Source organism: Cyprinodon variegatus, unplaced genomic scaffold (genome assembly GCF_000732505.1).
Source record: "Cyprinodon variegatus isolate N-32 unplaced genomic scaffold, C_variegatus-1.0 Scaffold324, whole genome shotgun sequence".
NCBI classification, from domain to species: Eukaryota; Metazoa; Chordata; class Actinopteri; order Cyprinodontiformes; family Cyprinodontidae; genus Cyprinodon; species Cyprinodon variegatus.
The window spans coordinates 775,476-787,203 of record NW_015150777.1 but is presented as its reverse complement, the minus strand read 5'-3'; the positions used below and the strand labels follow the sequence as shown (position 1 = coordinate 787,203).

At 35.3% G+C, this 11,728-nt stretch overlaps 1 protein-coding gene across 2 annotated transcripts in view; it reads right to left on the bottom strand.

The window, feature by feature from the left end:
* The window catches only part of znf408 (zinc finger protein 408), a 23,421-nt gene extending 13,204 nt beyond the window's left edge, over window positions 1–10,217 (bottom strand). Inside the window, exons 1-5 of one of the 2 annotated variants that reach the window (XM_015384843.1) lie at window positions 10,106–10,217; window positions 9,025–9,197; window positions 6,953–7,238; window positions 3,893–3,951; window positions 2,659–2,840 (exon numbers count right to left, since the gene is read on the bottom strand). In XM_015384843.1, coding sequence (XP_015240329.1) covers window positions 2,659–2,840; window positions 3,893–3,951; window positions 6,953–7,234 — 523 coding nt within the window. In that variant the 5' untranslated portion in view covers window positions 7,235–7,238; window positions 9,025–9,197; window positions 10,106–10,217. The remainder of the gene's footprint in view (window positions 1–2,658; window positions 2,841–3,892; window positions 3,952–6,952; window positions 7,239–9,024; window positions 9,198–10,105) is intronic. The other variant, XM_015384844.1, reaches the window with a different exon arrangement.
* Between the last annotated feature and the right edge of the window lie 1,511 nt (window positions 10,218–11,728).

Sequence of the window (11,728 nt, the reverse complement as noted above, 5' to 3'; positions counted from 1 at the left end):
CTCTATTTACATTGCAGTTTCCATATAAACTGTAAAACTCCCTGCATAATTATAATAAAGCAATTTATATGCATGAAACAAGTGGAGCAGTATGGCAATTGCCGTACTGCTCCACTTGTGAAAGTAAAATCTGTTGGGCTCTTTTTGGCATCAAGACAATTATTCTTATTGCCACATTGCCAGACAGGACACTGTTAGAAAAAAAAAAAAAAAAAAGAATCTCCCACCTGAGCCAATGATCACTGCAGCTCCTCCAGTTACCAGGGGCCTCTAACCCTTAACGCTTTAAGCTATATTGACATCATAACACTAATATTGTATCTACAATATATTAAACTCAGGACTAGATGTGCTCTCTACTTCATTTTGTTGCCTTGTACTGTACCTGTGTAATGACAATAAAGTTGAATCTAATCTAGTGGCTTCTTAAAGGAAAACTCCGGTCAGCAAGGAATAACCAATGGGTCATTATTTATACCTAAAACTAATACGTTCACGGTGATTTAATGATTTTAGCGTTAATCAGTAAAAAAATAAAAACAATCATTTTCGTCGCAAACACCGAGTCTGGGCCCGGCCATTTTTGCCCAAATATAGTAACACCTCTCTCCTGACAATTTCCGGCAGTAACGTCACGGTGCGGTAAGCCGAGCGCCATTCTCCCCGCTTTACAAAGAAATCAGCGAGAACTACTAGACAGTCTGCAATCAACAACAGTTATTGAAGATTTCGGGAGGACTTCACCATTGAAATTCACGAGAGCTATAGTTCAACTGACAATGCCCGCGTGCATGGCAGTTGGATGTTGTAATATATCTGTTAAAAGTGAAAAGAAAAAAAAATAGTTATTTCACCTTTCCGATTCATGATCGTCCACGGGTTCATCATTGGATTGCAGACTTGAAGAGGGAGGATTAGCCATCCAACTTTTGGACACAGAAAAAACAAGTGCTCTGTGCTTCGCCTATCCTCTGGTCACCACCATCATAATAGCGCATTGTGGCAAACACCAGATGTAGCATTGGGACTTGATCAACAGCCGATACCGCACTGTGATTTCACAAACCGGTAGATGGCAGTAGTGTTCTTTGACAAACATGGATGTCTTTGGTAAAGCATATTCAAATGAAATTACTCCTAATTAAAACACTTATCATTTATAGAAAAGTATGTAAAAAAAACTCATACTTAAACTAATTTGAGAAGTTTGTACCCTGAATGTAACCAGACTTTTCCTTTGAGTAAATGAGTTGCATTTACTTTTATTTCAGAGTTTTAAAGCAGCAGGATGAGTAGAAATATGCAGGTTTTAGGTTTTGTAAAAAATAAAAAAAAATGAAAACTAATTGTGTATCACTTTCATTATGCTTTATAAGCAAACAAGGCTTATTTTATGTTCTGCAAAAAAATATCCAATTAAAGAAGTTTGGTGGTTCCAACATTACAGCATGTGAAAAGTTCGAAGGAGTTTAAATACTTTATTTAGGGTGCTGTATATTGCCCTTTTCATGTTTACAAAATATCTTGTATTACATTAATTTTCCCTAGACCTACTGTAAATAATGTTTCTGTGGCCATAAAGCAAATGATTAAAGTAAGAACTAAAGAGTTTGCAATTCAAACTGATTATTTCTCATTTAATTATTCGATTAATCGTAAAGATAAATGAAAAGCAAAATAAAAAATGTGCACAAATGCAGGCTGTTTGTGCAAATGGACATTTTTTCTTATCTGTTGTTTTACTTCCAAATTCTGCCTCAACGCTCTCATTAAATTGTTATGATGAGTAATGTACATAAATATTTTTATAAGGATTTCTGTGCTCCAGTGATTTCTAATGTTTGAATTTAGTTTCATTGCTTCTTTTATTCTTTCATCATTTCTCTTCATTTATTTCAAAGCTTCTTTCATCACCTCGTTATTTTCATTATTCCCACCAATGTTTGAATTTTCTTTTCTCACTTCAAATCCATTACAACAGTGTACCATCCCTGCGGCCATCCACCGGCAATGTTATTATCTTTAATTTAGTATTTTTAATTGTTTCTGGGGTTTATAGGCTCAATCTGTTTGAATCAACGTGTTAAGAGATGGGGCCAGTTTAATAAGATAACCAGAGAGCATTGCTGCAGGGTTTTTTCTGCAAGAAGCTCTTGTTCTTCCATCAATTATAGCACTTAAAAGCTCCACCAACCGGAAACAATGAGGGATTAGCGGAGCTGCAGCGCATCTAATTCTAACATGACAAATGCTGCATAATGGTTTTGTTTTCTTGCTTGAATTTTTATTTAACTGATAAAGAAATCATTTCACTGAATATTTTTTATCACCAGATATCATCTTAATTTGAAGTTTATTCCTGTGAAATGTTGATGTCTAACTTTCTATCCTTGAATGTTCAGTCAGAGGGTATTATTAAATTATTCCAATATCTGTAAATGCGAAATTCAGACTACAAAACTTCAAGCTAGAATGAATTTTCTCTGGTCATGAGGTTTGAGATTGTGCCAAAGATCTTCGTTCTAAGAGCTTAAACAGTAAAGTAAATAAAGGGCCCTCTTTTAATTTAAATGCTTTCGTTCACATCACTTCTAGTCATTTCTACACTGATCAGTCTAGATTTTAGCCACGCTTTCGGCTTTGAAAAACTGGACTCACCCGCATCGCCTGATCTCAAACCTTTTCCTGCTGCATCATCATATACCACCAGCTCCGTTCCTGGATGGATGTCCTGACAAACACGCAGACACACATCCACACACACTCCCTCACACACCTTGTCACACGCACACTGCACCACCACATTCTGCTGGGCTCTGCATCGCGCCCGGCAGGCAAATCTAAGGGATAAAAAACGTAAATGACATATTTAATCTGAATGCAACTGATTGGTTGGAAACTCTGATTATACTGAAGCATCTGTAGCATGATGATGTGGGAATAAAGTTTACATTATGAATAATGCAGCCATAGTGAGTATTAGGAGAAGTACTTATTTTAAAAGTTTATGTAAATGTCCCTCTTAGTAGATTATCACATGAATCTAGCATAATAACTAGCATAATTTTTTTCTCTCCTCCTTTTAGTTTCCCTCTGTGGTGAAGAAAAATAGGGCAGTGTTTAATCAGGGCACCTCAGAGTACACAGCCTGGAGCAGAAGACAATGATTTCCAAGATGTAACTATCAACAGATCAGAGGAGTGGATGATAATGAGACAACAGCAGTGAAAGAACAGCTCACTAAAAGACAAAAATGATCTGAAATATAAGGGATAGAGTGGGAACAGGACAGAAGTATCAACAATCCTCATCCAAGAATGATCTGAAGTCCTGACCATTAAATTTGGGATTTTTTTTTTATGTCTGCAGGTTTTTAGCTCATATTTAATCCAGGTATTCTGGATGAAATAATGAAGATTGAAACAAATTGACTAAATTCCTGAGGTGATTAGTTTTTTTCAAAGGAACTACTGAAGTCTTGTTGGCCGCCTTATGTTGAGAAAACCAGGGCGGAGAGGGATTAGGTTCATTGGTGGCTTTTTCAAACGCATGAATATTTGAGGGATATGTTACTAACACTCATATTCAATATCAATTAGGGTTCTACTGGAAAAGGTTGTGTGCAAAGATCTAAACTAATTGCTAAAGTGAATCCTCTTGTCTGACTAGAATAAGAGTTACCGTGACTCGAGTCTTTTAAGAAAACTTACGCATAACTTTACAACACAAAATGCAGAGAGAATTGAAACTGGATCCGAGTGGAGAAAAAGAAGAACAGGCGGAGGTTCTTGACCTCTTTCATTTTCTGATTATATTGTTTGCAATTCAGTGAAGGCTCAGAAAATGTTCTCCTTCTCTATTTACTTTTGTACAAATTACTGTGTAGACTTACTTGAACCATATGGCTCCTTGTACAGGTGCCTCTGGAGTTGCTGATGTTCTCATTTGTTCCTATAAAACACAAAAGCAATTAGTTTGTTAAGGAGTTCCACAGGGTTTGATGCTTGGACCAGTGTTTTAAAAAGACATTTGGAAAACATTGAATAAACTTTACTTATCAAAGTAACTTTACTATGGGTAAGCTTACTTTGATAACTTTACCCATAAAGTACAATTAATTATATTACATATTTGTATTACAAAAATCCCTTTAATGATAAATGTTTTTCAAGCTGTTGTCAGGTGTTTTGACGAACTATTCATATATTCAACCAGTCTGGAGTGTTTTTTCTAGAACAGATATAAATACTACACAAACCGGGACATGTTGGTAAATCCAATACTAGAGAAGCTTCGACGAACTTCCTCCTTACCTGCAGAATCTTCGCAAAACTAGACCGTATGTCTCAATCCAGAAAAACAACCTCATGCATTTTTTATTTTAAGTCTTAACAATACTTCTTTCTTATCAGAAAGTTTTTTTTTTTTTTTTATCCAGTAAAAATCCACCAAGTTTATCCAAAATGCTGCAAGGAGCATTACAATGAGAATTAGAATAAAGCTTTAAATCACAGGCCTTTATTTTTTATTAAGAGCACGTCTGAGCCAGGGTTTCAGTTTACCTCTATGTCGTCGCTTTGTTACCCTTAATCTCAGTACTTCCTCTATTTGGCCTGACTATTCATCAACAGTATAAATAAAACCGGTCGTAATTGCTGTCCTGGTCAGACTCAGACGGACAGGTTGTGCTTTTACAGCGCCTCTTTAAGACTCCTTGAAAACTATCACCGCTACATCCCTTCATGTGAGCAGCGCCTCACTGGTTCGCTTTGCATTTTCTGACCAGAACATTTGGTAAAAAAATTCTAAGGACCAATTCATTATCTTGCCGTGGTGTCAAAGGCTTAATTGAGCACAATGTCTCGCACTTAGTTCATCCTTTCTGCCTGCAAACGATGCAAAATAGCGTCAGACCAAGACACCATTATGAAGAAATTCAAGGTTGAAGCAAACTGATGCCTTGAAGTCACTCAGACATGGAGGATTCTGGCAATTTAACAGCCAGACAGAAGCTATGGTTATGAAACCAGCATCTTTAGGACAGAGCGTTTGCTGCTTTTTATATTCTAAATGTCCATTCTAGTTCAAGTGCACGGGTAAAAACAGGCCATAAAATATGCTTAGTGAATGCCTCATTCCACAGGTTTGAAGTCTGAGGATAAAATAAATCTGTTATGGATTCTAAAATTGGCACTAAATCCAAAATGTTTTATGGTGATGCAGTTTAATAGGCTGCGGATATGAAAACTGTAATCAAGATATCAAAAAAAAAGACTATTGATTGAACAAAATGAAAATATTCAAGGAAACAAGAGCAATTAAAAATGTTGAAGAGGTTCATTTGTCAAATGCATGCATTTCACTTTCAGCAGCTCCTTCACAGAACCGCTACTGATCTTTCATGCAATTTCTTCCTGAGTATTTACTGCAAAAACCTACCAGAATGAGTGAAAGACTTAAAATAAAAAATAAAAATAGAAATAAATTCAACAAACACGTCATACAGAATACATAGTCTCAATTTGAGGTTTTGATTGCCATGTAGCTGCACTAACTGTAACTGTGAAATGGTAAGCATGCCACGAAACGGAAGATACCGCTGTACCAAAATAACTGTCTACAGTGAAGCCTGTTTATATTTTGCATGGCAGCCAAGAAAGAATGTCCAAAACTCATCTTTAAGTTGTACCACAAGTCAAATGCATACTTCCTCTAAAGGAGTCAGACAAGACAATCCTTGAAATGTTTTTTCACAATGACATGAAGTTGACTGATGATAGAAGGCCTAAAAACACAATACCATGTGCCAACATGGTGGAGTCACTATTATGCTGTGGGGCAAAGTCACTGCCATTGTTATGGGTTCATTGCAAAAAATGAACAAACAAATAAACACAGAGACCTACAACAATATTCCTTAAATTTACCTGAATTCAGAAGCCAGATGGCTTAAACAAGGGCAAAACATGGAGGAAAATGATCTCAATCATATTCAACCCTCCATTTCATAAAAGAAGTATACTTACTATGCGATTTGTGCTTAAACTCTTTATAGGGTACTTGTTGAAATACTTGGAAAATCAAAATTTCAAGCCAATAGTATTATTGGACTCCAGGATAGGACCTTATTACCTTTGTAACATTCAAAGAATATGGATATTTTGATGGCAAAAAATAATGTCAATGTAATAACAAGAAACACCAACTTGCCCGAATATATTAAGAAAAGTATCAGAATAGCTTCTATAAGAAATTCATGAAAAACAGTAAAAAAAAATTGAGTAAAAGAAACAATTTTTTTTTTTTTTTTAGGTACAACATAACCTCAGAGGAATTAATGCTGATACTGGCACTTACATTTTTTCAGTTTATAAAATAAATATAATTGTTTACTAGGCTTATTAACTTTTTAAGTTTACTTTTCAACTTTCCAATAAGCTTTTTACCTTTTTTTCTTGACTTGTTTACTTTTTTTTTTTTTCAACTTAATTTACAGTAGAACATTTGCACCAAAATCATAAAAAAAAATAATCAGGCTGTGGGTTGAAAATTCACACATACTGAAAAAAAGGCAAAAGCAAATAAATAAAATGTCTTAATATGTGTAGCAAGTAAGTTTAAATAAAAAATCTTAATTAAAATAAAAGAAGCTTCTTTATTTATCTCTTCAAAAAATGTATTCTGTTTGCTGTTCTTTTCTTTTTCTAGTAAAGTAGCAGTAATTTAAAACACACAGCAGACATGTAAAATTAACGATTATAAAAATGAGCCTTAAGCCTAACCACTAACCAGAGATGAGGTATATGAATTTAAGTTTGTCTCTTATAAGGTGTTAAGATTTAAAACAAAATTTGAAATTTTATCAATTTTGTAATTTAGCAAATAAATTAAAACCAAACATATTTTAGTAGGAAAAATGGCCCTTCAAATATCTGTCTAAAAGCTTTTTCACCTTCTTATCCCCAGAGCTGCTAAAACCAACTCTTGTTGCTTGATTGCTTCCAGTGGGTTCGCTGCCCTGGATGTGGTTTTCTGGGCCTGGAACTCTCTTGGCGACCCACTGCGTGTCATCCCGCCTACCTAGCAGGGCTCCTGCCTGCAGGGCGCGACCGACCCACCAGAGCCCCACGCTACCTTCACAGAGCAGTGAAGGGCCCAAGGCGAAGCCATGGGGAATCACAGAGGAAATGAAGGAGGTGAGATCCGACAGGATGGGCGGCAGAGGACAGGCCATTCAGCTGGAGAGGAAAATAAAATGCAGATCATGATTACATGTGAGAGCACTATTGCGGTAATGTAATAACTATTACCTTGGTTAAAGTAAAAGTCTGGTCAGCAAGGAAGAATCAGTGGATCATTATTTATACCTAACACTAATACCGTTGCGGTGATTTAACAAATTTAGCTTTAATCAGGAAAAAAATAAAAATAATAATTTTTGTTGCAAGCAGAGTCCGGGAGCGGCCGTTTTTACGCAAATATAGTAACACCTCATCTTCCGGCAGTGACGTCACGGTGCAGTAAACCTGGCGCCATTCTCCCCACTTAACAAACAAAATCAATGAAAAATACCAGACAACCTTGCAATCAGCAACAATTATTTAAGATTTCGAGAGGACTTCACCATTGAAACTCACGAGAGCTAAGTGACAATGCCCATGTGCATGGCAGTTGTAACATATCAGGTAAAAGTGAAAAAAAATGTTTATTTCTGCTTTCCAATTAATTATCCTCCATGGGTTTATCATTGGATTGCCAACTTGAAGAGGGAGGATTAGCCATCGAACTTCTGGCCAGACAAAAAAACAAGTCATGAATCTGTTACTCTCTGCTTCGCATGGTGCAATGGTCGTCGCCATCATGGAAAATAGCGTGTTGTGACAAACACCAGGTACAGCACTGGGACTGCATTTGAATTTATGGGATGCGTCCTCTGAAGGCCAGATGTGAAGGCCGATTTCGTCACAGCGTGGTGGTGAGATCTGGTCGGATTCCAAGACACCTCATAATGTGGTCTACAAATTTGTCCTTTTTGTCCGATTTGAAGGACGGGTCCGGTGTATCCTATGTAGCCTTGGTTATTCCGAGATTCATTGCGAGACCAAGCAAGCCGGCTGCTCCTTGATCAGAGAAAGAAGGCACTTGGCGCTAAACAGTGGTGAATACTGGAAGTTCAGTTTAATATAATACAAGTATGTGAATAGTTCTGTCTAAAATTAATGAAAATAGTTGTTTTAATTGTTATTGAGTCAGATATTTGGTGGTAATGTTTACGTAAAGGTTTTATCTGTCTCTGTGTAAATGGGTTTGGCTGTAATTTAAGGACAGATTCTAATATAGCTGTAGTGTGGTGACTACAAATCTGATATTTTTATTTTTAATTGCTATTTTGCACAATTTTCTTAACTACGTAATTTTTGTTGTTGAATATTAGAGGTTTTCTAGATATATTTTTATACATACATTGTTTAGATTTACTTATATCTTTCTACCCCTTTGACAGAATATAACAGAATAGAAAACCCCTTTCTGGTGAAATTCTGGTGTTTACAGCAGCAAAAAAATTGTAGGAAAAAATGCTCACACAAAAGTGGACCTTTGAAAAACGTATAAGAATAACATTATAGTGTAGAGTTAAAAGATAAACAATAAAATACTGTACTGTAAAGTGTTTTAACAATATAAAAAACTGTGCACCTGGAGAATAAATAACCAATATGCAGCTATGGACATTTTTACAGTAATGGATTTTTGAAAATAGCAGCAACATCAGAGAAGTTATTTAACGGACTAGGGTTTATATCATTACATTGGCTTTTATTTGTTCATGCTCCCGGTTGTTGTCACCTTTAATAAACTCTGCATTCTCATGAGTTTGTTCACTTTACAATAAAAAGAAGAAAAATAATTAAAAAGAAACAGTTTTGAAAAGTTCAGTATTGATTCTTTTCCTGTTTTGTATATCACATGTACCAGTGGCTAAGCGACAGAGCATAGGTGGAGAAAGCAGAAGGCTAGATAGACCTGTTTGAATTCACAGCCAAAACCTCTTCTGTTCTCCTCATGGACTTCGAAGGATCCAGTCCAGGTGAACTGCGTCCTTGGAAGACGGAGCCCACAAATTCGGACGCAGCCAGGGACTTGTTCAACAGCCGATACTGCACCGTGACGTCACAAACCAGTAGGTGGCAATAGTGCTGTTTGACAAACAAGGATGGATTCAAATTGAATTGCTCTTGAAAACACTTATCATTTATTCAAAAGTAGCCTATGTCATAATTTCATACTTAAAGTACTTTCAGAAGTTTGCATTCTAAATGTGATCGGACTTTTCCATTAAGATATATGATCAAATTACAGCCAAAAACAGAATCAATTAAATAAATAAAACTAATTAATTAGATTCCATTTCAGTGGTTTACCTGAACAACGTTTCGGCTCCTGATAAATTATATTGATAACAAACAAGAGATGTGAAAGGCTAACTGATAGTATAATTATTAAACATCAGTTTTTAAAAAAAGATGTATTTCAAGTAAAAATAAATGTGATTCCCTTCAATAACAGTTCTATTTTTGAGGGTGCAAAAAAGTATTGCTATGTTTTACTACATTAATCAAAAACACAGTAAAGAGATAATTAATGATGATAAATGAATGATTTATGAATTTCTTAAATTGTGACACATTTGCATGATCCATAAGGTTACGAAAGGTAGTCAATATAACTTAACATAAAAACACACTGTCACATTAGTCATCAACCGTATTTGTGTTAGTTTGAATCGCATCTTACAACTCAGAGAAACTCACAGCTGACCAGCAATATTATCAGGGGGTTAGCCTCTTAACGTGAAGCGAAACGTGTTTTTATTCGGTTTCATATTAAGTGGTGCCTTGTTTATAAAGCGTATGAAAGCAGTTGATTAAACATAGAAATATTCAATGAGGCACAAGAGCTGGTTGCGGGAGTAAACGTTGTAATGTATATATAAAAAAAAAAGCATAACATTATATTAGCATCGGTTAGCTCCGGCTAACAGACTACTTTTAAAACCGAAAAACACCTTGAACTAAACAGGCTGAGAAAATATGTTTATACATACACCCGATGTGTTCGGTGTCTTGAAACGATAATTATATGTTTCAAAACCTGCTTTTACTTAGCTAAAACTTTCCCTGGGAAAGCTATCGCTATCCAGCAAAGGGAAACAAATAAATAGAGGCTCGGTCGGAAACACTGGTTTTCATATATTTCGTTCCGCCAGTTTTTAAATTTGATGTTAATTATGGATTTAAGAAAAGTAATCACACAGATAAAACTTATAAATATGCAATGGTTTGCATAGCACACCATATAAATAATAGTGTTAATTAAAATTATAATGTAGCGATTTATAGGTATTATCCTAATCTTTTTTTTAAAAGGGACAGTTATATATATTTAAACTGCAATAACATATTTCTAAAAATATTTGTTATAGTTGTTTTACAAAGGAAAACATGTAGCCTATGATTAATTTTCTTATATGATTGAACAGTTTTACACATGTCCACAGATATAACTTTAAAAGTGAATCCAGAAGAAGCGACATGACACCATATGCTCAATAGTTTCATCCACACAACCAAAAATATATATTTATATATTTGCCATTGAAAGGTAATACAGATGTGCAATTTTAAAAATAACCTCTTTGATTTTGTTCATAACTACGAGGGGCGTTCAATAAGTAATGCCTCTGGCCCACTTCCAGATGTTTGATCGAGCTGAAATTTTGCATGTGAAGTATTTTAAATCTCTATAGATTAAATAGCAAATTACAGCTCTGAACTAATTGTGGTTTCTGATTTACCGGTGTTAAAACTGAATCAAGTCTGAGTTTTTGTATTTGAAATGACGCACACAATGGGAGACTTTTGATCACATGAAAGAAACTTATAGTTACTTTCATTTGATAATGTCCCATAATATAACCTTGTAAAACATTTCGCAAGGTCATGTAACGGTATCTTCACCGTAAATTACTTTAATTTCATCAAAAGTCTCCCGTGTCCTTTCCAATAGAAAAGCTCATCGCTCGACACTCAACAGGCTCCATTTCAGACTTTACTCAATTCAAACACCTGTAAGTCAGAAACGACAAGTTGTTCAGAGCTGTAATTTGCTACTTAATCTATAGAGATTTAAATAACTTCACATGCAAAGTTTCAGCTGGATGTGGGTCAGGGGCATTACTTAATGAACGCCCCTCGTATATCATTAAAGTAGCAGGAAGATCAAGTTCCAGAGTTTCATGTCCATGAGAGTTAATTGATGCTTACATATAGGGGTAGCAACTGGAACAAACCAGTTCCTTAAAAAACAATTTTTACATCTCTTATCTGTAAGTTGAATACCAGAAACAGTAGGAGAAGAGCGTTATACAGGTAGAGAGGTAACTGCTATGATGTTCTGTGCTAAAGAGATCATACCGATAGGAGTACAACTGATCACCATTTCAACCTCTGTTATAGAGTTATCGATACCATATTTTCTTATAAAGGATTAGGAGTAAAATTCCCCATTTGCATTCATTAGACCATTTAAAGTGTTACAATTATTTATAAAACAGCTCTATATAAAAATGTTTTGCTTTATGTACTAAATGCATGTTGTTCCATAGAATACAGTTGTGAGGTGAAGAGTTGATTATCCACCAGCTGCATCTTATTATTGCTAAAGTATT